The sequence below is a fragment of the Macaca fascicularis genome, chromosome 16 (assembly GCF_037993035.2).
Source record: "Macaca fascicularis isolate 582-1 chromosome 16, T2T-MFA8v1.1".
Lineage (NCBI taxonomy): Eukaryota > Metazoa > Chordata > Mammalia > Primates > Cercopithecidae > Macaca > Macaca fascicularis.
In genome coordinates this window covers 40,938,305-40,964,084 of record NC_088390.1, presented here as the reverse complement: position 1 = coordinate 40,964,084, position 25,780 = coordinate 40,938,305, and the positions used below count along the sequence as shown (strand labels likewise).

The window sequence follows — 25,780 nt, the reverse complement described above, 5'->3', positions numbered from 1 at the left end:
TCTCAGATGGCTGCTCTGCAGAGGTGGGTAGATGCACCAACTCTGGCTCACCAGGGGGGCAGGGGTGTGCCCTGAGCCCAGGTCACATCCACGGTGGCTGTTGAGTGCTTTGCCCCAGTCAGCAGCTCCGAGGTCACATGCCACTGGCCACTCCTTGACTTGGTACCTAAAAGGGTCACACCCTTCTTGGCCTTTACCCTGGGACAAAGTGGGAGGGAGAAGAGGGAGAGGGTCAGGCTACAGCCCAAAGCTGCCCACCTGGCCACCATCACTAGGCTGTACTGGGGGGAAGGGGACAGATAAGCTAAGTTACCCTGAGTCCTGGAAGTTTCAGATGAATGTTTCAGATGAATTTGGGGAATCTGGTATCACACAGCTGAAAACTCTGACCCTCGGTGAAAGCTGCAATTCCTTCTACCATATCCCTGCCAAGTCTTTGCCTCATCTCTACTGGCATACCTTAGTGACAGGACTCACTACTGCACACATCTCATTCCTTTTTCAGAAAGCCCATGAAAACTAGAAAGATCTTCCCTGGATGTGGTTGAGCTAAAACAGCCACAGGTTCTGCGGGGCAACAGAGAACAATTCCCCTCCATCTTAACTGTAGTAGTTCTTTAAAAAGCTGGCGAGGTGAGTAGGTGTTCTCTGAATCTTCTTTCCTTCAGTTCCTCCAATTGTTTGTTGCCATAATTCTGAATCACCTCACAGCCAGTCACGCTCTTCTGGACACTAAATGTGAAGTGTCCCGTACTAAATACAACACTTCAGCTGCACCCCAATGAACATTGGCTAAAGTGAGGTAATTGCCACCTCTCTAATTCTGCAAGCTCTACTCCTATTAATGCAGCCCAAGATCTCTGATGACTGATTTAACTTATGTTCACATTCAGGTATCAATCACTGAATCAGGCATGACTCTTTCCAACAATATTTAAACTTGAAGGTAGGACACTGAGGAGACAGGGAAATACTAGAAGTTGCAGGCTAATGGTGATGTTTCAGGTCCCATGCATAGTGTCTGGGGGTGGGGAAGCATTTTGGTGGGTGTCCTCAGAGTTACACAACATAGGTCAAACCATAGATTCCTAGTGTGAAATATTATCATGTTTTGGGGGGATGCGATACAATCGAAGGCATTTTTGAGTTTGCAAACTGTGTCCTTTTCAAGATGTAGAAGGATAGAAAGAGCTGGGAATCCTGAAAATTTTTCTCCCAACTCTAGGACTGGAGCAAATGTCCCTAAACACACACACACACACACACACACACACACACACACACACACACACACACACTCTCACGCTTCTGTTGGCTCCCAGCCAAGAGGCTGCTCTCTGGTCCCCATTTCTCTTCCTTGGCCTCAGTCTCCTTGTCTGTAAAATGTCTAACGGCACTTCTAGTCCCAGTTCTATTATTCTGGACATCTATGATTGTGAAACTGATATTTCCTCTTTACCATGATGCCATTTCTATGAGATCCAGAAATAGGGGCAGGAATGTTGCCATTAGACAGATAAGAGCACTGCGGCTCCAATAAGCGAGGTATCTTCCTGAGGTTGCTCAAGTACTAAATGACAGACCTAGGATTAGGAAGCTGGACAGGGATACAGCTGGGAGGTCCCCCCTCCCACCCACCCACAAGGAGTCAGGTATGCATTTGATCTTGGAAGGGAAACCAGATCCCCACCCATCTTCCCTACTACCTGAGTGTAAAGTGCTCCACGCTGGGGCTGGAGGACGAGGAGGAGTTGGGGGCCAGATAGAGGAGGATGCTGAGCACTTCCCCGGGCTTGAGGGGCCGGTCTGGCAAGCGGATCATCAGGTTGCTGTCCAGCCTGTGCTCCTGCAGGGTCCTCCTGGGGGGCGGGCGGAACAGGCTGATGCTCCCGATGCGCAGCAGGGGGTGCTGGGTAGGGCTCTCCGCTCGGGCCCCCACCCCGGGCCCGGCCCCACGGCGGGAGCCCCCGCAGCCCCCCGACGCATCAGGGGCGTGGAGCGTGTAGTAGAGCTCGGCCTGCTGGCTCTCCCCTGTCGCCTCGGGCTCCAGCCCGTCCGGGGACTTGCGGCGGGCTGTGGGCGGCGCAGCCGGGGCTGGGGGCCCGAACCAGGCCAGGGGCAGCTCGGCCCGCACGAGACAAGTGGCCAGGCCCCCGCTGAGGCGGCAGGAGCTCTTGACTTCCCGGGCATCCCGGAAGGCGTGCAGGCGGACACAGGGTAGCCGCTCCGTGACGCCGAAGTCGTCCCAGTCCCGGCCGGCCACGTAGAACAGCACTTGGGCCACGGGCTGCGAGGCGGGCACGCGCGGGCGGACAATGAAGGCCCGCACCTTCCAGTTCACCGTCAGGCGCTCGGGGATGTCCAGGGTGCTAGAAGGCTGCAGGAGCTCCCGCGCCACCACCTGGCTGGTGCTGAAGGGCCCCAGCGAGACGTTGAGGACCGGCAGCTCCTTGGTCTGGAACACCACGAAGGGCTCGGAGCGCTGCAGGGAGCTGTTGGCGACCGCGGGTGACGGGGGCCGCGCCTCCCGCAGGAAGAAGGCCAGCCGCGTGTGCGACAGGCGGTAGCTGACCGGCAGTACCGGGCTGGCCTGCGGCCCCGGCGGGCTGGGGCTGGCCGGGTGGGAGCGGCCAGAGGCTGGGGACAGACAGAGGAAAGAGGCCCAGGGTGGTCAGGAGAGGGCACGCTGGGACCCCCGGGTGCTCCCAGCCTCGTCTCGCCCACCCCACAGAGGGCTGCCCATTCTTCTAACTGGGCAGGTTCAGCCTGGCTGTCTATCCTCCGGTGGGCCCCTAGCCTGGCTCAGGCCTGGCTCCCCGAACTCCAAGCCTGGCACCCCCTTTGCTCGTATGTGAATTACCCTCTCAGCCACCGCTTCATGTATTTACCTGCGACATAGGGGTAAAGCCAATACCATCGCAAAACCTTGTGAACCTTCAGGAGGTTCTATCCCCAGCGTCCTCACTTGTAAAACAAGTATAATAATTGTTTCTGCCTCAAAGTGCCATTGTGAGGACTTTCAAAGTCGTGCAAATAAAGGACTGAGTGGACTCTGGTGCTGAAAAGAGTCCCTGTGATCCCTGTGTAACCTGCACTGCGCTCCGTGTGGGACAGGCGTTACTGTATTTCATCCTCAGATCAATCCTTTGAGGTACGTATTATTATGATCTCCCTCCACGCAACCAGTTTTCTATCAGTAACTTCCTTTTTGAGTGCCAATTCTAACATCTTACAGATAAATGAACTAAGGTGCAAGGCACTTAAATAATTTAACCAAGTTACATGGGCAAAGGGGCCAGCAGCAGGACTCGAACCTGGGGTCCCCTGACTCTCAAACCCAAGCTCCTTAGTATTGCACCTGCTGTCTCAGCTGGTGTAGGGTCCCCAGCAGCTGTCTCCCTTCTCCCTTTGGCCACAGACTATATAAGCAGGAAATTTTATTCTCAGTCTCGCACACCTAAACATGGGCCTCCTCCCTCCTCTTAACTCCCTCTCCCCACCTACCAAGGAGGCTGCCAACTTCTGGCAATTCCACCTCGGGCTGCCCCTTGCCCTCCCTCCCTGCTCCCATTCTGGCCTTACTTTTGTCACTATGACGACATACCACTGGCCAGCAGGGTCTCCCCTCCTCCCTGGCATTCTCCTGCCCCACAAAGCAGCCAGAGTGTTTTCTCTCCTGGACACAAATCAGACACTGTTGCCCCCCTCACTCCCAGCTCAAAACTTGTTGGACACTGTCAAGGAACAGGAAGGATGCAAGTGGAGGCTTGAGGTTTGAAATCTTATTTTGGATCTTCCCAAGAACCTCCCGAGTCACATTCCTCAACTGTAAAATCAGGACAATGATAACAGTAATGCTGGTCTCGCAGGAGGCTGTGTTGTCATTTGTTTTGTTTCTGAGAATCAAATAAGAAAGCACTCTATGAATTGTGCAACACAATGCAAATGTGTATATATCAAAGAAGCTCTCCCATCTGCTTACAAAATAAAACCCAAACTCACTTTTGTACCTGAGCGTGACATTCAGGGCCCCCTACACAAAGCATCAGGATCCTTTTTCTCCTAGGATTCCTCCTCCCAATGCCCTGCTGGTGGCATAACTGGACAACTCACTGACCTTCACACTCACGGATGCTGCCTTATCTCCCCTCCTTTGCTCATGCTGCACCCTCTGCATTAGATTCTCTCCTTTCTTATTTGTGCACATCCAAATCTGAATCTTCCTCCAGGGTCCAGCTTCAATGCCACCTCCTCCATGAAGCCCTCCAAGATGTGCCCTCAACTCCTGGGAGTTTCCTCAGAGCTTTGTCCTTCTCTGCGGGGACCTCCCATCCTGCCTTGTGTAGGAGTTGTTACCTACCTGGCCTTGCACCAAGAAAGCCTTCCACAAATCATGGCTGATCTACACTGAGTGATCTGCAGAGACCTACGTCCCAAAGAGGAGACTCCTAGTCAGTACTAGACATTACTTGCAGTTTATGCATATTTATCATTTTACCACTGTCAATTAAACCTTGGCAGTTTCACAAACTTTCACATCCAGTTCCTCGCAAAAGCAGTGAACTAAAAATTCCCTGCTCTTGAGGCTCTGGTCTCAATATCCTTTAAAACAAAATCTGCAGTAATCTTCCTCGTTCAAAAAATAAGGCAACAGGCTTGGGGTATGACGAAGGCTGTTGGGGTCAGTTGTTTTAAGAGGCGTGGCACGTGCTCTCACCACTTCTCCTGTGGCGTGCTCGGGAGGACCTGAGCAGCCCTTAGGACCAAGTGGGGAAATCATTGGCAAGAAATGCTGGGAACTGACGGTGGGGTGCGGGTGTGCAGCAGAGTCCAAATGAGGACAGGAAGTTGTTTGCAGAGATGGGGAGAGCCTTTCTGGCTGGTGCCTGAGGTCTCATAATGTGTCCCTGCAGCCTGGGGAATGCTGGCCCCGAGGCTGACTGTGGAAATGCAGGATCCACATTTGGACCCTGCTTTGGAAGCAGCAGCAAGCAGGCGAACCAACCAGCTTTGGGACTCAAGTGCAAGGCCTCTCTCTGCCACAGACTCACTGGGCAAGTTGCTTTCCATTTTGAGCCTCAGTTTCCACCTCTAAAGTTGCGGTGGTGACATCAGTCCCTCCCCCTCGCAGGGACATTGAGTAGCTGAAAGACCAAGAACAAGACATCCTCTGGGACCTGCAGAGCCGCTCAGGGCAGGGGCACTGCTGCATGTATGGGGAGGTACAGGGCCTTTGAGTACTGGGGTCAAGGTGGGGCCCCACGCTCCTCCCTCTAGGCTGGGAGAAGTGCAGCTGCGGTCAGTGAGCTCTCAGTGCTCACTATCCAGGCTGCAGAGGTACAAGGTGGTGGTGGGGGACTAGCCCTGCCTTTGTTATCCATCCCCTGGAGACCCCAGAGCTGCTAAGTGGCACTTAGTCCCCTTTGCCCTCTCTTATTGTTCCAACTTCACGACTGACCATCTGGATTCCTTGGAGGCACAGCAGAGGCAGAGACCACCAGATGGGCACCGGACTCAGAGGGGCATGAAGGAAGGGATTGGGGAAGTGTGACTGCATCCCCCACCTGAATCCCCTCACCCCGCTGGGGGAGGAGCTGGTCTAGCAAAACCAGGATCCTGGATCATCCAAACCATCTGCTGTTCTTGGAATATAATGAGAAAATATTTCTACCCCAGGGCCTTTGCATTGCTGTTCCTCCTGCCTTGAATTTTCTCCCCTTGATATTCACATGTTTCTCTCCCCCTCTCTTTTTTTTTCTCTCTCTCATCAATCTTTGTTTAGGGACATCTTCCTGATCATTTATCTAAAGTAGCACTGTCTTTCCCCCATCCGTGCCGCTGATCTCTCTCTATCCCTTTTCCTGTTTCATTTTCTTCATAGCACTTACCACCACTTAACTCTATATTATATGCATGTGTCTGTTTCTGCCAACTAGAAATTAAGTTCCATGGGGGCACAGACAGGGCTTTGCTTCCTGCTCTATTTTAGTGCTTACAACATGGCCTGGCACATAGCAGGCCCTCAATACATTTTTGTTGAAAGAATGAAATTCTCTGAATGAACAGCCCAGCACTGACTGGGATGCTGTGGGGGTAATGAGTTCCTTGTCAATGGGGCATCCAAGAGGAGACTGGGTGGCCACTGAGGGGAGGGCTCCTGGCCCCAGGCCTAGGGGCTCTGGACCCTGTTAGCAACCTTGCAGATAAGAAAGCTGAGTTTCTGGAAGGGGAAGTAACCTGTATCAAGAAAACAGCTGGCATTCAGAAGAGGGAGCCAAAAAGCTGACATTAGGGCATTGCAATTTGTATATGTATGTCACTGTGGCCCGCAGCAGCCTCTCCCATCACCACCATGAACCACTCCATCCTGCTGGGGCCCTATAGTCTCCTCAGCGGTGGAGCAGCATGGGTCTCTGAGTTGCTAGCACTAATCTATGCTCTCCCACTCACCTATTCTGGAGCTTAAAGGATCCTGCTTGATCTCTCTGGACCTCAGTTTTCCCCGGGAGGTGGGGAAGGCCCTTGAAGCCTTCTGGTGTGGCTGGAGAGGGAGGAGGTAAGACTGGTGGAATGAATAGACACATGGTCCGTCAAGTTTTCAGAGACACTAAGTGTGTGCTTGAGTGTACACATATATGTGTGCTAACCCGCGCTCCGGCCTGCCTCTCGGCACAGAGCTCTGACTGCCAGACATCATGGAGCATGGCATGGGAGGAAAAGCTACTGGAAGGTTCCTTGAAGGAAGACAGATGTGGGGTGGGGAGAAGGGAGGCTGATCAACTTAGAGACTGAGGTCAGGCCAGGACTGGAGGTGGAAGAGGGGAGAGATCGGGGTGGAAGGCGTTGCGTGGACCCACCTTGGACGCACAGCACTAAGGAGTGCCCATGCCCTCCAGACTGACCTGGGAGGACACACACACACACACACACACACACCCGCTGGTACCTGTCTGCCCCTCACCTCCACAGCAGGCTGCCCATAACAGTTCCGTGGGCCTGGTTCTGAACCCTGGCCCCACTGTGCCCCCAGGCTGCACTGCAGCTCTGTTTTGACCCCAGTTTGCCCTGCAGACCAGTTCGTCTGCTGCTTTCCTGTTGATGGCCTGGGCTCTGACTTGGTCTTCAGGCATTTGGGTCTGGCCTTGGGACCCTATCCCTTGCTGCCATCTCCTGAGAAAAGGAGCTTCTCCATGTCTTCTCTGACTTATGGTGGGGTGTTATGGGCTGAACTGTGCCCTGCCCTTGAAATCTTAACCCTCAGTATCTCAAAATATGACAGTATTTGGAGACAGGATCCTTAAAGAGGATACTAGGGTTTAAATTAAGCTGTGAGGGTGGGTCCTCATCCAATATGACCAGTGTCCTTATAAGAAGAGGTGAGGATGCAGACACACACAGAGCGATGTTGTGAAGACACAGGGAGAAGGCAGCCGTCTATGGGCCAGGAAGACAGCCCTCACCAGAAACCAATCCTGCTGACGCCTTGACCCCAGACTTCCGGCCTCTAGAACTGTGAGAAAATAAATTTCTGTTAAGCCACCCAGCCTGTGGAATTTTGTCATGGCAGCCCTAGCAAACTGATACATGAGGATTACTATTTCTGCCCCTCCCAGCCTCAGATTCCCCCAGTAAGATGTAGAGACACCATACAGCGAGGGGCAGCGGGGGGGTGGGGAAGACAGGCTGGGATCATCCAGCTTTTGCACATGGGGATAACGATGATGCCTGAGGTATTCCGAGTTCCCTCCAGCATCCCCGACCCCTGCCAGACTGTACCTAGCGAGACACCCTTTCCATGTGAGCTGGACCAGCCCTGTTCTTCTCATAACCCAAAGAGACAAATACATGAATAGTGGTTTCACCATCCTGGCGGGAGGGTATCTGACCCAACAGGACCCAAGAGAAGACTTGCACGTGGGACGATGGGGGGGTTCCCTCATCCTTCCATGCCCAGCTCAAGCATCATCTCCTCCCTGAAGCCTTCTCTGATATCTCTCACAGCCACCATCCTAGGCAGACAGCCCCTCCTCCTCTCTGCTACTGCTCTGCTCTGGCCAGCTCTGACTCTGACAGATCAGGAGGAGCCTGGCCTTGGTATGAGTGAAACGCACGTGATGTGGGAACTCTCTCATTAGTCACTTCTGTGATTGCTCCCCTAGGGCCATGAGACACTGGCTCCTGCGTCCCTGTGCCTGCACAGAGGCCTCTCCAGCTGTCTCCACCATTAGATGGCACATAGTTATTTTTCATACCTCTGCCTATCCAACTGAACTGGGATATGGGTGGACATTGGTGCTGGACCAGCTTTGCATAGTACAAGGTCAGCTGGCTGAAGGAGAGGTGATGATTTGGGCCCAGTGGGCCCTGAACACTGCCCTCCCTGACCACCAGGACGGGGCCTCTATGTATAATACTACTGAACAGTTGGTGTCTTGGACAAAGATGCCCAGCTCAAGTGGCACACAGTGGGTGCTTAACAAATGTCAATTCCATACCTTTCTGAGGCTGGGGGTACCTGCTCAGGCTTGCCCTAGGTGCCTGGGAGCACAGCAGGGGCCCTCTGCCTCTCCCAGACAACCTTCTCCCCAGGTGCAGAGGCAAGCCCCCACCTTCCCGGGTGCATAAATGAATCTCTGTGGAAGCTAGGGCCAGGCAGCTTGGGGGTGGGGGCCCCCCTGACCATCTCCCTGCTTCTAATCAAGATCAGATGCTTCCTACTTCTACCTCTAATTGTCTCCAAATTAAAACTAATCTCTTGCAAATCAGAAAAAAAAAACTGTCATTAGCTTTGGTGAGTTTGTGGTTCAGGGGCACAGCAGGTATGCCAGCAGGGCTGGAGGGTGCTGGGCTGTGCTGGGAGAGAGCTTGGCCTGCTCACCTGTGTGTGTACACACACAGATGCATCCACACCAGATGTCAGTGTTTAGGGATCCGTTAGCACTTGCTCCTGGGTTTGCCTGAATGTAGAAATCAACCACAGCAAACAAAACAACAGCAAACAACGCCTAAGGAAGGGCCCAGGCTTATACAGTCAGAATTTCCAGGGGACAGGCCTGGTATCTGTATGTTTATGAAGCATCCCAGGCATTGTTATCATGGCAGATGCTTGGATCATAGCGCTAAGTAGGAAGGGTGAAGACGCTGAAGAGGCTGTGACTTGCATAGCGTTAACGTTGGTGTTGTTGATAGTTAATGATGACAAGTACCCAGCGCTTAGAACAATGCCTGGCCCATATAGATGTGAAACACATCTTTTTATCAAATCTATGAATGAATGAATGAATGAATGAATGAATGAATGAATGAGAGGGGACATGAGCCATGATTAGTGCTGGTGGTGAGAATCCCAGGTGCCATGTGGTCCATGATGCAGAGGCCAGAAATAGCCTCTGCCCGGTGACCCCACCCCAACCCAGACTTGGAGGACCACAGGAGGGTATAACCTAAGGAAGTGGGAGGGACTGGCCCTGGGGAAACACCCCCAAACCAGGAGAGCTGCGGTGGAGGAAGCTGAGGCCAAGGGTACAAAGAAGCGGGCTCTGAACTGGGAGGAAGGATGCCTGGGTTTCAGGCCTGCTCTTCCTTGGCTGATTGGCAAGTCTGACCTAGCAGGTTATTTCTGCTCTCCAGGGCCGTATTTCCCCATAGGCAAAAGGGGAATTATTAGCCTGTGATATCAAATTGTTCCTGTGTAGCAGAGTGTCACAGTGGGAAAAACCTAGGTCTTGAGAAAGATGTTTCATTTTTTAAAAAATCAGTGATACCCAGTGTTAGCAAGGGGCTAAAGAACTGGCGCATTCCTCTGCCCTCCTGGTGGAGGGTGAACTAGGCAAGCTTTCTAGAAAGCAATTACAAGATAGGTTTTAAAGGTCTTAAAACTGTCCATGCTCTTTGACCCAAGAAATTCCACTTTGAGAATCTAATAAACAAAAATCTGCTCAAAGATTTACAAATGTTGACTGGGCACGGTGGCTTACTCCTGTAATTCCAGCACTTTGGGAGGCTCAGGAGGGAGTATGGCTTGAGACCAGGAGTTTGAGACTGGCTTGGACAACAAAGAGAGATCCCATCTCTGGAAAAAAAAAAAATTGCCAGGCATGGACCTGTGGTCTCAACTACTTGGGAGGCTGAGGCAGGAGGATCACTTGAGAAGTTCAAGGCTGCAGTGAGCTATGATTACGTCACTGCATTCCAGCCTGGCCAACAGAGTGAGACCCTATCTCTAAAACAAACAAACAAAAACAAAAAAATTTACATAGATGTTCACTGTAATGCTATGTTTACCAGTAAAAAATTAGAAACAACCTAAATGTCAAAAGCAGAGTTAAATTAAATAAATGCAAATGCATAAAAACGGATATATGCAGCCATTGTAGATCAAGTTTTCAAAAAAGAATATTTACTTGAATGGGAAAGTGTTCACAAAACAGTGCGAATTAACAAAGCAGGGCATTAAACTGACTATATAGCATAATACTAATTTTATATAAAAAGATGTAAACACTGGGAAGAAATATATCAAAATGCTAATGGTGGTTATCTCTAGGGGGTGGGGATTATGGATGATTGCTATTTTTTACTTTATGTTTTTATGTATTTTCCAGTTGTCTGCAATGAACACACATTGCTTGTAAAATTAGGAAGGAAACAATAAATACCATTAAAAATAAACAAAAGTATTTGAAGTTGTTCCAAGAATTTTTTTTAAAGAGGAAATTCTAAAAAAAAAAAAAAAAAAGAAGAAGAAGAAAGAACCTGTTTGGCTTTGGAGTCACATAAACTCTCACTCAAATCCCAGCTCTGATATAGCTGTGTGTCCTTGGGCAAGTTACTTAACCTCTCAGAGCCTTGATTTCCATACCTGTGAAATGAAGACCTTAGAATCTATTTCATAGAGTTGTGATTAAATAAGCAAATTGCTTGATGTAATTTCTGGTACAAAGTTGGTGCTCAGTGTTCATTCGTTCGTTCATTCATTCATTCATCCAACATTTATTGGTTATTTAGTTCTGAGAGGTGGGAAGTGCTGACCTGTTCTTCTCCTGCACTGGATGCATTGTCTGGCTCACGCAGTTCTTCTGCTAAGGTCGGTTAAGTCAAAGTAAGACAAGTACAGAGATGACAGGTACATGGAGCAGTGTCCCAAAGGCCTCCAAAGAGGCACTGAGGCTGGAAGGAGTGCCAGCTGTTGAGGGGCCCTAGTATTCGGCCCAGAAAGCTTTGTCACTGATCTGCTGTGTTACCTTGGGCAGTTTCTTTCCTCTCTCCGGGCCTCAGCTTCTTTCTTTGGGAGAAGCGGATAGTCCCTGCTCTGCATGCCACATGGATGACCTAGAAGTGGGTAAGGGTTATGTCTGCAGGGAGTTCTAGACTAGGTAAGCAGTCAGCTGGCTGAAGGAGAGGTGATGACTTGGGCCGGGTGGGCCCTGAACACTGCCCTCCCTAACCACCAGGACAGGGCCTCTATGTATAATACTATTGAACACTTGGTGTCTTGGACAAAGGTGCACAGCTCAAGGAGCAAGCAGAGGTTAAAACCCAGCCCCGGCTCTGCTCACCAAGCCCAGTGCCTCGCGAGGGGCTGCTTCTGTATCGTTCTAAGATACACAAAGATACCATCTAAGCTGGTCCCCACAGGCATGTCCCCACCCCAGGCTGGAGGTGCAGGAAATCACACTGGGCCAGCGGGGTGAAGAGGGGCCCAGCCCGGAGACAGAGGAATGAGTGCCTTCCTGAGGTCTGGGGTCTGAGGGAGATGTCCATCCCATCCCCAGCCCTGTAGCACCTCCCTCCTCCAAAGCAGCTCAAACCATCCCCACCACAAAGCTGCAGCCCCATCTCTAGGACCAGCCTGGGTGCTCCTCTGGCACAGGCTAGTGGCTCCTTCGTCAACCTGGAGGCTCCACTTTTCTCTCCCCGCTGTACTCCCAACACTGAGTGCCTCTGGGTGACTGCAGCCTGGGCTGGTCTGGGAGCAGCAGGAGCCCCAGAGCAAGGACATGCAGCCTGGGAATACGTAATCGCTGACTCCATGCTGCGGCCACTCCCCCAGTGGGTGGGTGGGTGGGAGGAAGAGCCACTGAAGCCACCAGCAGCCAGCATCCCCCAGATGGCTCTTGCCTACTCCCTGGCAGGTTGTAAATCCTGGAGAGGCAGCTTCCCAGTACTGTCATCCACCCCACCCCCATGCCTGACTGGAACCCAATGTTGGAATAAAAGTCAGCTGTGGGGAGGGGCCAGCAGGAGGGACGCCCCTCCTCCACTTTGCCCTAAATCCCCTCCCAGGAGACCTCCTGCCTGCTGACTCCCAGCAGCTCTGGTTTCCTGCCATCTGCCTGGGAACTCCCCATCTCTCAGCTGAAGGGATGTCAGGGTCCCTCCCCTACGCCTCACAGATGAGAAAGAAGGGTCACAAAGGTTTGGGTCAGGCTGGCTCTGTCATTTATTAGCTGTGTGATCATGGGCAAGTGGCTTCATATCCCCCACCTCAGTTTCCTAAACTGTACAATGGAGTGAGAATAGCCCCTTTTTCACTGACTTGCTTTGCTAACAAAATGCCTATGTTATGAGATTACCTGGGAAATATTTCAGCAGTGCCTGGCACACAGATGGCCCTCTTTAAATATTAGCTATTCTCTGAGCATTATTATCATCATCATTAAATGGATCCCCACATGGCCTCTTGAGTCAGGAGGCAGAGATCCTCCAAGACCCAGCGACCGACTCCCCTCTATCCTGTGTGTGAACCCAATGCGAATCCTCCTGTGCTCTGACTGGGGCTCCACTTGCCTGCCGCTAAGGGTGGAAATCCTGCTGTTTTTTAAAATCCCTGGCACCTCGCACATGGTCTGTGCTGAACAGAGGATTGTTGAGTGAATGAATGAGTGAAGGAATGACTGGGATGGCCCTGGGAGGTGGTTGTGGTTGTGCCTGCTAACACACTCACACAAACACACACGATCTGTGCCAGTCTTCCCCTTGCAGGCACCCCTGCTGTACCCCATCCTGGGACATCTATCTTAAACTGGCCACTCCTTTTACTCCCTCAGCCTAAAACAGGACCAAGGCTGCTGCTCAGTGTGACTTCCTCATTTTTGAGAGGAAGGAAGGAAAGAAATCACAGAGACCTAGGCAGAGGAATTGGGGAGGGGGGTACTAAACTACAGACTGGTGAGCGAAAGAATGAATCAAGCTCAGCTAACTTGGGGGATAGGTCTGTTTCCCGAAAGCCTGAAGGAGGACCAGGGTACCAGAAGGACAGGTGGCCATGAGACCCCAAGAAGCTGCCACCAGGACAGCCCCTGAACTGGCCTTCTAGTCCTGCTCCTGGGGAAACCTAGGCCCAGGGAGGCAAGACTTGCTCAAAGCATATGGCAAGGTAGTAGGAGAGACTTACTGAAAATCAGGGCCCTTGTTTCCCAGTTCCCTGCTAGTCTCAGGGGTACCTTCCTCTGGCCCCTGGAGCCTTGTCACCTATGAGGAAGTAATCCCAAGAGGAGGCCAAGGAAAAGTTCCCTGGTCCTGGGAGATCAGCTGGGCCAGGGTCCCTCCCTTCCCCTCCAGCCTCTGCTCCCATGGGATCCTGTAAACTGCATATGGCGCTGAGGGGCAGGGCCTCAGGGCACATGATAGAGAAAGAGGGTGAGAAGGAGCAGCGCAGGACAGGGTGATGTGGATCTCTAGGGGCAGGGACTACAATATATACAACTCAGGCTGGTGTCCCTGGGCTGGAGGGTTCCCAAGGCAGGAGGGGCTTGGAGTTTGGAGGCCCAGTTGTTGCACGGAGAGTCCAGGCAGAGGAGAGATATCAGATATAGGGACAGAAGCTCTGGCCCTTCCAAGTGCACAATGACCCCACGCCCGCTGTGGTACCTGCTCTGTGAGCCTGTCCTGCAAGTTGTGAGCCTGTGTCTGTTAGTCTGTCTGCATCTGTGATTTCAGGATCAGAACCAGAGACATCAACAGGCTTATGAAGACAAGAAAGGCCTTGTCCTTCCATTCAAGCATCGCTTACCCCTGGGAGCAGTTCCTTTATTTCTGAAACACTGGAGGGACCCCATCCTCATCCTTACCCCAGCAGCGACCTGCAGGGCAAACCCTTGGCCCTAGACCTCAGTCTGCTCCGTTGTAATGGGCTCTGATGTGAGGTCCCTTCTGTGATAGAAAGGGCTGCGAGGGGGTCTCAGGGATGTAGGAATAGGGGTCAGGAGGTTTATTTGTCACCAGGTCTGGAGTTGGCCAGTGGCTGTGCAGCTAGAGACAAAAGGACACTGCTGAAGAGCCTCTCGCTCCTAGTGGAAAAGATACTGCCCCATGCCCGCTCCAGGCCACATGAAACAGAGGGCTGTCTGCTCCAGTCAGCATGCTGAGAGCCCTCACCTTCACCCCCAAGCACCCTCGCCTCCTGTGAGGCCCAATTTCTTGGATCTCAGGATGACCACGAGGGAATGGGGGAACGAGGCAGTGAGGGCACACTGATGTGCTCGTGGGAAGCGTCTTTTGGAGACAATGGCCTGCCTTTGCCAGCCTAGTCCTCAGCCAAAGAGTGGGCTGTGGTTGGCGGCGGGGGTGTCAGGGAAGGCAGCAGCAAGGAGGACAACCTCCAGAGGATCAGGCCCCAGGGAGAGGGTCTGAACTACCCCCTACAGTCACGCCAGACTGGAGAACTGCCACCAACGCCCCAGGGCCTGGAGCACAGGCTTGACCTGCTCTGCTGGGCTACCCATGGAGGGCTGGGGAAGGAGAGAGACCCCCGAAATAAGGCAAGGGTGCAGAAGCTGGAGAGAAGGGCTGAGAACGGGGAGAGGGAGAGAAAGCTAGGGTTCAAAGGAAAGAGACAGGGAGAGGCAGAGAAAGAGGGGACACAGAGAGGAAGGAACTAGGAGGTAAGGCTGGAGAGAGAAAGTAGAGAAAACCCTATCCTGGAGTAGAGGAAGGCGGTGGGGGCCTTGGGGACAGCTGGATGGAGTAGTAGTGAGGCAGGGCCAGGGCCAACCAAGGCGGCCCGGGAAGGAATCTGAACAAACCTGCACAGCCCTGGCCTGGGAACCCAGCCAGCTGAGCAAGAGCGGCGGGGGAGGGGAGTGCAGGGGAGGGGAGTGCAGGGGAGGGGAGTGCAGGGGAGGGGGCTGCTCTCCGAGTTACACTAAATGGCTAATGTGCATTATCCTAATTATAGCGGAGCAAGCTGAGCCTTCCCACTGGCGCAGCCGCCTGCATCTCCTAATAAACAATTAGCTGCAAACAACGGAAAAGGAATGCAAGAACGTGTGTGTGCGTGTGTGTGTATGTGTGCGTGGAGAGAAACAGAGAATGTGTGAGTGCCACCATAGGCCTGCAGTGGGTGGAGAAGGGTTTCGAGCTGGGCCTTGGGAGGGGAGGCTCTGGGGGGAGCTGGGGAACCACATCACCCCTCCAGCCCATTCAGCCCTGGGCAAGGTAAGAACTGCAACAAACAGCAGCCTTAGAGGTGTAAGGTGGGAGACATGGGGTCCCCTAACATTTAGAGGCTACCTCTGGAGTGCTAGGTACTGGCTGAGTGTCACCCCAACCTCACAATAACTCCGGGGAAACAGCATCTTTTTTCGCCCCCAATGATGGAACCAAAGCTGAGAGGCCAAGAGCCTTGCCCAAAACACACAGCTGGGGATAGGCCCCACTGGCCCTCCTGATTTCCCTGGCCCTGGGCTCATTTCATGGGAGCAGTGAGCTGGAAGTCGGGGACCAGGCGTGGAGACCCCCTGAGCTATGTTCCCAGACCTGAGCTGGAGGTGGGCTTGGTCGTGAAGGTGGGACTTTCTCACTGCTCTGCCATGCACTTGTGCGTGAATGATCTCTGATGTTTTGACAACATTCCTGAGAATTGGACCATCTTCTGATCCCTGTTTTAACTAAGGCCTAGAAAAGGGAAGATATTTGTTTGAGATCCCAGAGGTTTAGTGGCAGAGAGTGGGCTTTGGAACTCATACTCCTACCCCTGGGTGGGGGCTCCGTAAGCCAAGGCCCCTGCTGGAAAAGTCAGGGCATTTCCAGATGGGGAAGAGAGTGAACCAACAGCAGAGCACATTCCAAGCCCCTCTGGGCACCTGCCCCTTGAGGAGGAGCCTGCTTTCCTCAGCCCTGAATTGACCCCTTCCTTTCTGTGCTTAGTCTTTGAGTCTTAGCTTTCTTTCCCTGACTCAGTTACACGCTCTCTACTTTCCTAGTGTCTTCAGTGGCCTCCAACTCAGGACCAGCTCACATGAAGCCTAGAGAATTGGGTGGCTGGGAAGGAAAGCCCCCTCCTGACCTGGTCCCCAGGCAGCAGGTATGTGTGCGTTGAGAGTGGGGCAAACTCTGGGGGCCTAGAGTACTGCCACCTGCCAGAGGTGACTTGGGCCTCAGTTCGCCACCTGTGGAATGAGTAGGCTGACCAACTTGTCCTGATTTGCCTGAGACTATTACAGGTTTAATAATACACCCTAGGTCCCAGGCCAACTGGGACAGTTAGTCACCCTCAGAACAAGGCTAACCTCCCTTCTCTGCCCCCATAGAGTGGTGAGAAGGCCCAGAAAGAGACCTGCAAAGTGTGCAGAGGTGACTGTGGACTGGGCCAGTTTCTTATGTTGGGGGTGGAGGATGGAAGTCCCTGAAATCATCACCTTTAATTGAAGACACTTAGTCTTTGAACCTCAGCTTCCCTATCTACAAAATGGGGCCAACAAAACCTACTAATACACAATTGTTGTGGAGTGAATATGGGAATCCAGGCAGAGTGCTTCTCCTGGACCCTGGCTCACATGTGACATCCCCACTCTCCAGCTGCCTGGTCTTCCCCACAGAGTCCTCCCTGATGGGCTCTTCCCTGTTCTAACCACCCTCCAAGCCTATGCCTTATTATACCTGGTTTATCTTGGCACCATATTGATTGATTGACAGTTGTCTGACTGCTGCTTCATCAGCACTTCTAACTCAGTGCTGGAAAGGGGCTTTCAAGACTCTGGTTCAAAACACTTAGTTTCCAGAAAAGTCTAAGGTCCAGAGAGGAGAAAAACCCTGCCCAAGGTCTCACAGCTCTCTCCTCTCCCATCCGCCACTCTGTCTCATTGGAGCTCATTTCTCATCTCTGAGGGCTGCTTATCTTCCTATTTCCCAATCCAACTTTTCCACAAGTGTTTCCTTTGCCCCACAGTACTTGGCATCATCTACTCCTGCCTGCTCTTGAATTCTCTTCTCCTACTCCCCAACCCACACCCCAGGTCTGGGCATTTCCAGCCATGCTCTTTCTGCCTCTGTGCCTTTGCACATGCTGTTCCCTCTCTCTGCTGTGTTGTTCCTCACACATTCCACCTGGTAGGTGTTGAGACAAGAATAAAAAATTGCAGGCAGCAGTTTCACATGACTAGAGGCTATGGGCTGATAAGACTCTGAAAAACAGGGTGTGAATCAAGTTGGCTAAGACCGACTGGACCCAATATGGCACTGGATTTGATCTAGGTTTCACCTACGACCTCATTATCCGCTCATTAACACACTAAATCACACATCCACCAGTGCCATGACAGTTCTGAGAACATCCATATTTGGTATAAAAATGACTAGCACACTGCAGTTCCAAGAAATCTCCACTTTTTCAGGAGTTTTCATGAATATTCCAATTCTCAGTTACAGAAATCCATAAACGTAGCAGCCCCAGCCCACTTGCATGACTCTCTTTAGTATGCTCCCGCTCCCTGTTCTTGAGTGTGCACTTCTCCCTTTGCAATAAATCTTTGTGATTTCACTATTATTTGACTCATCCTTGAATTCATTCTCACAACAGTGTCAAGAGCCTGGACACCAGCTAGTTTCCACTGGTTTGGGGACCTCCCTCAGCCCACCAGTATCAGTGTCACATGTCCTTTAACTTCTCCCAGCATCACCTCCTCTTTGAAGCCTTCCTTGACCACTCCACAAGGCTGGGTTAGGCAGGATTCTGGGCTGCTCACATCTATCATTCTGTATTTTTTTCTCTGCATCGCAGCTGTCAGTTTGCATGTTTTGCTTTCTCTTAGATAGAGACCCTGCTGCGGGCAGAGACCAGGCCTTTCACTGTGCAGCCTGACTACTTAATACAATACAGTGTAACTGACACTCAGTAAAGATATATAACAAATAAATATTTATTCAGCCCCTTCTCTGCACCAGACCCTGCTGGGAACTGCCAGGGAGACGGAGATAAAGACGATAGTTTCTGCCCTTAAGGGATTTGCTGGCTAACAGGGAGACCAGACAAGTACATAAATAACCATGCTAAAAGGTAGGAAGTGCTGCTAGGCTTCGGAGAAACGCAGAGCTCCCTGAGCATCTAAGAGCCAGATGCCTACACAAGAAACGCTTTCAATGGGAGGAGTCATTTGAGTAGTAAGATCTTGAAGAATGGGTAGAAACTCGAGAACTGATTGGGTGTGGTGGGACCTGGGTGGGGGGCAGGGATGGAGGGAACAGAGTGGCAACTGGGGTCCAGGAATTAAAGGCAGGTTTGGATTGAGTGGCATGGAAGAGGGAAAGCACAGAGATGGGGCTGGACTGGCAGGTTAACACCAAGAGAACAAAAGGCTTTGAATGCTAGGCTAAGGAGTCTGTGAATTTTATCCCAGAGGTTTTGAAACTGTACTCCTTAGAGCCCTGGGGCTCTGCAGAGGAGTCCCAGGTCCCAGGGTCAGCTTTTGTTGTTATAATTTTTCACATAGACTGTTGGAAAAATGATAGATCCTATGCCTTTAAAAGTTTCCCCATCGGGAGCCTTTAGGGTTCTTGAGCAGGGGAATGAGACCACGAGGTGGTGCTTGTCTTTGTCTCCTCCACATCCACACAAACCACACACACTTGGACAGCAGGGCCAAGACAGGGGAGGCAGATAGAGCTGCTGTTCCATGGGGCTGGTGCATAGGGCGAGAGGCAAGTGCTGTAATTAAGTTCTCCAGCTTAAGTTATCTCAGCAACCTGTCAGGTCCTGGGGAGGAAGGAGCTCCCCTGCCCTGGCTTTGCTCAGGCATCCCGAGGTAAAGGGGCAGCCACCGCTTCCCTCACCTGATGGCCTCATAGTTGTGTTCCTCTTCCTCCCCATGCCTCCCCATCTCACTTCACTTCCATCCATCTCATCCTCTTTCTCACATTCCTCGCCCTTCCTGGGGCCTTACCCAAGCTCTGCAAGGAAGGTTCAGGAAAGGCAGGGCAGCCGGAGGTTTATCTCTTCCAGACCACAGACAGAACTGAACACAGACATTCTTCAGAAACCCCCCAAACTCCATACTCAAAACATGCTTTCCTCACATCTGCTTAATGTGATTCACCTCATTTTATAAGATTCTGAAATCCCACCTCCTCCAGGAAGACTGTCCTGACTGCTGTAGAGCCAGGCTGGTTAAAAGGTTTTTCTCTCTCATGCCAAGGAGTCTGATATGAGGAATGATTCAGGATCTGAGTCCAAACTCAGAGGAAGAAGACAGCCATGACTGATTAAGGCTGCCTGCTGCAAGTACTGGGTGAGAAGCAGGGGCCTCCGTGTCATAGCTTTACTATCCTTACCCTTCTGACTACAATAATCAGATGGGGTATTGGGCTGGACATTTTTAAGGTTCCCTATGAGGCCACACAAGAGCAGATGATATTGACATCTTCTTCAATGCTAAGGCCACCTGCTCCCCTGTCTCTGCTAAAAAGACGCCTTATGTGGTTTGAACGGTCCACAGCTGGATCTTGCTGCCAAGCCCCTCCATCCTGATTTCTGAGAGGAAGAGACAAGAAGGCAAATAACAGAGTCATATTCCCAACAGTTCTTTGCCCACTCCAACATAGTGTAAGTGTACAGTCCCACTTGGAAAGACAAGGTTTTAATTTCACAAGTGCAGATGTGCTGAGTGCTAATTCCATCCTGGGTTGCATAATGAACAATAATAACAATGGCCACAGCACCATTCACTGAATTCTTGCATGAGCTGAGTGGTTTATGTATTCTACCTTCCATTCCCCCATGAGAATATGCGTCCATCTTCTCAACTGTATACAGAAGGACACTGCAGCTTAGCTATGTGCAAGATCATCGCTAACAGATGATGGATCTGGAACTCAAACACAGGTCTGACTAGCACCAAGGCATCTGCAGAGCGTCCTGGGGAAGGGTGACGCTCTTTGGTTTTCACCCCTGTTCCTGACACAGAGCTCCTAAAACCCTTGGAATTTCTGAGTGATAGAGGTGAGAGCAGCATCTTTTGTTATTCATGATAAGCCCCTTTCAACCAAACCTGAGTTTATGCTAATGGGGTGACGCAAGGAGGCTGTAGCTGGTTGCCAGGGAAACCAGCTTGTGATTAGAAGGTTGAAACCTTCAGCCCCACTCCCTGACCTCCAAGGAGGGGACAGGGGCTGGAGACTGAGCCAATCAACAATGGCCAATGATTGAATCAATCACGCCTACATAATGGAACCTTTATTGAAATCCTACCTAAACTACGGGGTTTGGAGGTCTCCCAGGTTGGTGAACAATATATCCATGTGCTGGGAAGGTGGTACACCCCAGCTTCAGGGGGACAGAAGCTCCTGCACTCGGGACCCTTTCAGACCTCACCCTATGTACCTCTTCATCTGATGATTCATTGTATCCTTTATAATAAACTGGTAAATAGTTTTAAAATAAAAGTTTTCCTGAGTTCTTTGAGCCATAGTAGTAAATTATTGAACTTGAGGAAGAGGTCCTGGGAATCCCCGACGTAGCTGAGTCAGACAGAACTGTGGTACCTGGGCACTCAATACTTGCAACTGGCATCTGGAATGGGCAGCAGTCTTGTGGGACTGAGCCTTTAACCTGTGGAGTCTGTGCTAACTCCAGGCAGTTAATATCAGAAACTGAATTGTGGACACCCATTTCGTGCCCACAGAGAACTGGAGAATTGCTTGGTGTGAGGAATAACATCCTGCACATTTGGTGTCTGAAACGTTGTGAAAAGAGGAGCGGGATTTTCCTTTGGGAAGAGATTTGTTTGTTGCTGCAGGAAGAATAGGGGTCCTCCCCAAGTCAACCCTGGTTCTCCCGTCCTTCTCTGCCCGAGCACATGTCACCTCGCACCGTGTTGCCATGTCTGTCTCCCCTGTGGTCTCTGGGCCCCTTGAGGAGGTGCACAGTGACCCTATCTCTGTATCCCCGGTCCACAGCTTTTACATAGCAAGTTCTCCTTAAATATTGTTGGAGCTAAGATCAGTGAAGAAAAATTTGGGGAAGGCTGTCTTGGAACTAAAAATGGGTTAGTAATTTCTCAGGGTCAGAGCTGCCCAGTAATGGAAGGAGCTGCCTTGTAGCGTACTGAGCTCCCTGTCCCAGGAAGGATCCCAGCCACCTGAAGCTGACTGATTCCCATCAGGGATGCTGTACAGAGCCTTCTGCACAAGCAGCTGGTTGGCCTGGATGATTTTCCAGCTGTGAAATTCTGGGAGGCTGCCATTCTTCAGAGCTGCTGCCTGCTGTGTGGAAGGCGGAGGAGGAAAGGAAGGAGGCCAGGAAAGGAGGAGAGAGAGCGCCAGTGGGTGGCAGAGAGGAGGGCCTCTGTACTGTTTTATGGGCAGAGGAAGTGCAACCAGGCAGGGCACACAGGGTCGGAGCTGGGAAAACTGAAACAGCCATGTCTCTCTGCTCATTAGTGGAGGTTCTGGGTTCAGGATTGGCACAGCACCGCCCCAGCCCCAGGTGGCCCAGCTCCTCCAACTTGCCAGGGGACCTACATAAGAATCATGGTCTGAGAATGAGACTGGGCTCATGTCTCCCTAAGCACCCCTCGTCCAGGGACTGGGCTTCCCAGAAGTCCGCGAGGGCGAAGGAGAGGTAAAGCTGTGGGGCAGAACAAATCTGCAACTGGAAGCATGTGTGCTTCTCCTGGTTCTGCCCAGCTCTTGCTTTATGGTTTGGACAAGTCTCTTCCCCTCCCTGGGCCTCAGTTTCTATGCTTGTGACTTCTCAGGCCCTTTCCAGGTCTGACTTCTGGACTACTCTCTTCCTGTGTGGTAGACTGAACTATCAGTCTCAATCTTTTATTTTTATTTTTATTTATTTATTTTTTGAGATGGAGTTTTGCTCTTGTTGCCCAGGCTGGAGTGCAATGGTGCGATCTCGGCTCACTGCAACCTCTGCCTCCCGGGTTCAAGCGATTCTCCTGCCTCAGTCTCTCAAGTAGCTGGGATTACAGGCGCTCACCACCATGCCCAGCTAATTTTTTGTATTTTTAGTAGAGACGGGGTTTCACCATGTTGGCCAGGCTGGTCGCAAGCTCCTGACCTCAGGTGATCCACACGGCTCAGCCTCCCAAAATGCTAGGATTACAGGCGTGAGCCACTGCGCCCAACCCGGTCTCAATTCTTCACGTTGCTCTGGAATAGCATGACATAGCCACACTCTTGCCATGGCGCTGTGGTGGGTGGAATCTACTTCTCCACCTCCTGATTTGAGGCTCAGTCATGTGACTTGCTTTAGTGGATGAGATTTTAGCAAATGGGATGCCTTTAGAGGTTGGAAACGTGCTCGCACAACTGGGCCTTTTCGCCAAAAGAAGAATACACCTCAAGTAGTGTCAGTTCTAAAGAGGAGGAGAGAGGCACGAACAGACCGAGACCAAATCAGCAGCTGGGAGTCCAGCCGGCCGAACCCAGCCTAGAGCAGCCAAACCCCAGACATCTGGTCAACTCACGAGAAATAAATGCTCACTGTTTCAGGCCATGGGATTTGGGGGTGGTTTGTTATGTGGCATTATTGTAGCGATAGCGAATAAATCTTCTTTCCTAGATGCTTGGAATCCTGGTGCTGATGGTGGAGGCTTTGAAGGAAAACCTCAGCCCTTCCCGTGTCTGCAGGCAAGGCTGTCGCTTAGGAGAGCCACAGGGCTGTTCCCTGTCTGTGTTCAGCCCAAGCGGGACAGCAGGCTGGGGTCAGGATGCTGGGATGCTGCGGATACTCGGGGTAGGCTGGCTCAGTGGGGCCTGTTCTGGATGGCGAGGGAAGGTCTTCCATAGAAGCTAGCCTGGAAGGGGCCACCCCTCCTGGCTGACCCCACCCACAGAGGTGGGTGCTGAGTACGCCTGACCCCTTTATTCCACAAGGAAATACCTTTCCTGGGCCCAGCTTTGAAGCACCACATGGTTCCGAAGCTGGGCTGAGCCTCACTCATTACACGGTTCATGCTCTGAGGGCCCCAACAGCCCGTGCAACAGTTGGTGACAAGGGACCTGAATCCACTCACTTCGGACTTCATGGCCGATTACATAAGCAAATACAGGCAGCTCTTTAGGAAGTGGAGGACCGGCACATCCCTCTCAGTGTGGGCTACGAATCCACAGGCCCCATCCAGGATCACCCAGTTATTCTGGCCAGCTTCGGCAGGTGGGTTACAAAAAGCAAAGGTCTCCAGCTTAAGTTTTGGGCTCAGATAAACCTGGCTTTGAATCCCAGTCCTGCCTCTTTCCAGCTGTGTGACCTTGAGAAAGTTGCTTAACCTTGCTGAGCCTCAGCTGCCTGTCCTTTAAAGTGCTGACAACAGTAACATCCAGCTCATGGGGCTGCCGTGAGCAGGAAATGCAAGTGCCTGGCACAGAAGTGCTCAGAAATAAACGTTAGCTGTTGCTATTAATAATAAATCATTCTCATTAGACTTTGGACTTCATCTTCCTCAAAATGCATTCTTTCCCTTTTCTCGGCCCCTCAAGGACTTACCGTGTGCCAGGAAGGGCACAGAGAGGTCAAAGTTGGTCTCTGAGTGGGAGAGACCCACAAGCGGCTAGTGGAGATGCTCCGGGTGCAGAGCTGGAAGCCAGCAGATCCTCAGCTGGGAAAGTGACAGGAGTTAGCCAGGCTGAGCAAGGGGCCGACAGACGATGAGGGGCTCAGTGAGCTCAGGCACTGATGGTCCTCTGAGTCGGGGGAGGGGGCAGAGGGTGTGCATATGTTTGGAGGGGGAGGATGAGCTGCAGGTGATGACAGGAAAATAGGCAAAGTCAGGTCACAGGGGCCTTGGATGCTGCCATGAGGAACTGGGAGGATCTCATCCTCCACACAGGCAATGGGAGATGGAAGCTATCAAATGTGGAAGGATGCTGGTGACATGGCCAGATTTTCATTTTGGAAAGGGCTCTCTTGGCGGATGGTGCGCTGGGGAGACTAAGACTAGGGACAGCCCTCAGAATGCAGCTGTCATGGTCCAGGGGAGAGATGTGGAGGCCCCAACAGGCAGTAGCAGCAAAGAAGGACTGAACCCTTCCTAAGAAGCCATTCTAAAGAGCTCAGACTCTGCCTTCACTTCGTCCCAGCCCCACTGTTACCAGTGCTGTGTGACCTTGGACATGTTACTGCCCTCTCTGAGCCTGTGAAGTGAAGACAGTACAAATACTGTTGTGAGGATTAAACGAAGACCTTAGAACAATGCCCAGCACTCAGGAAGAGGTTTACTGTTGCTGTTACTCTAAAGCAGCACAGTCCAGGGGGCTCCAGGGCAGGAGAGAGAAGAAGGAGGGGTGCAGTTGTCTGGCTTTGGCTTCTGGGTGGAGGGAGGGTGGCTCCATTGAGTGAGGGAGGGGGATGAAAGAAGGGACCAGGCCTGGCAGTGGAGGGGGCTGACACCCACAGTGAGGAACTTGTGGAATAGCCACAGGAGACGGTGGACGAGTGGTCAGCTGGAGCTCAGACAGTGAGTATGGCTGAGATGGCCAGGGATGGAGGCCCACAAGGGCATATCACTGAGGGTGGCAGGCACTGCAGAGGAGCCACCATGAGGCTGAGAAAGCAGTGCTCAGGGAAGGGAGGACAGGAACACCCAGGGGGAAGACCTGGCCAGAGGAGGACCCTGCCACAGGGAAGGAATAGCCTCTGAGGGTGCCCTCCAGGGTCCAGACCCAGGTCCACTCAGCATCGCTGCCTGACACCTCTGTGTCCTCTGTCTGCTGGATCCCTGTGCAGGAGCAGGCATGGCACATAGCCCCTCTTCCTGCAGTCCCTGGCATGGCATGGAGGTTTCTAAAGTATGACTAGGAAAACAGTGCTCAGCTAAGCCTGGGAGTCATACTCTAGTCTCTGTGGAGCACATCTGCACAGTGTGCTAGCTGGGGAAAGCCATCTGGCCTCAGTTTCCCCACTAGTAATAATAAGAGGGGGTTCAGCCAGCCCTTCCCTCAGGTTCCTTCTAGGGGTCCGAGGGTCTGTGAGTCTGTTACCCTCCAGGCTCCTGCCCTAGAGGCCCTAACATTGCAGTGGAGGACTCTGAGTTTACACACATCTGATACAGACACTGGCTTAACCCCCAGGAAGATGGCTAGGAGGTCAGGGTCTCCTCCGTGCATCACTATCTCTCAACTTGACCCCTGCCCATCCCACTTTCTGTCAGCCTAGATGCAGCCACGAAGAGGAGTTAATGCAAGTGACTTAACACCAGGAGATGACCACCTTCTTGTGTAAGGCAGGCCTAGGCTGGGATGACACAGTTTCTGTGCCTCCCCGGGAGGCAATGCCACCTCCCAGCCCCACGTAGCTGGCTCTGGTGTTTGTCACCAGCACCTCCAGGAAGATCTTGGAGAGGCGACTGGCATCTCTCTTTGCAATGACAGTCCACTTACTTTCATCCCACGTGGATCTGCTTCCCCAGCTTCTGCCCTTGGCGCCAATGATCCTGGCCACAGATGGGTCAAGGAAGCCATCTCGTGGAGTTTGAAAGGGAAACTCAGCTGATTCTGTCCTTAGTGGACACTAATCCTGCCGTGTACAGTTCCTGGGTTCTCCTCCCCAGAAACC

At 52.0% G+C, this 25,780-nt stretch overlaps 1 protein-coding gene across 1 annotated transcript in view; it reads right to left on the bottom strand.

The window, feature by feature from the left end:
- Positions 1-25,780, bottom strand: part of TMEM132E (transmembrane protein 132E) — a 59,524-nt gene that overhangs the window by 10,526 nt on the left and 23,218 nt on the right. The window contains exons 2-3 of the mRNA XM_015437996.4: positions 1,707-2,637; positions 52-198 (exon numbers count right to left, since the gene is read on the bottom strand). Of these exons, the coding sequence (XP_015293482.3) occupies positions 52-198; positions 1,707-2,637 (1,078 nt within the window). The remainder of the gene's footprint in view (positions 1-51; positions 199-1,706; positions 2,638-25,780) is intronic.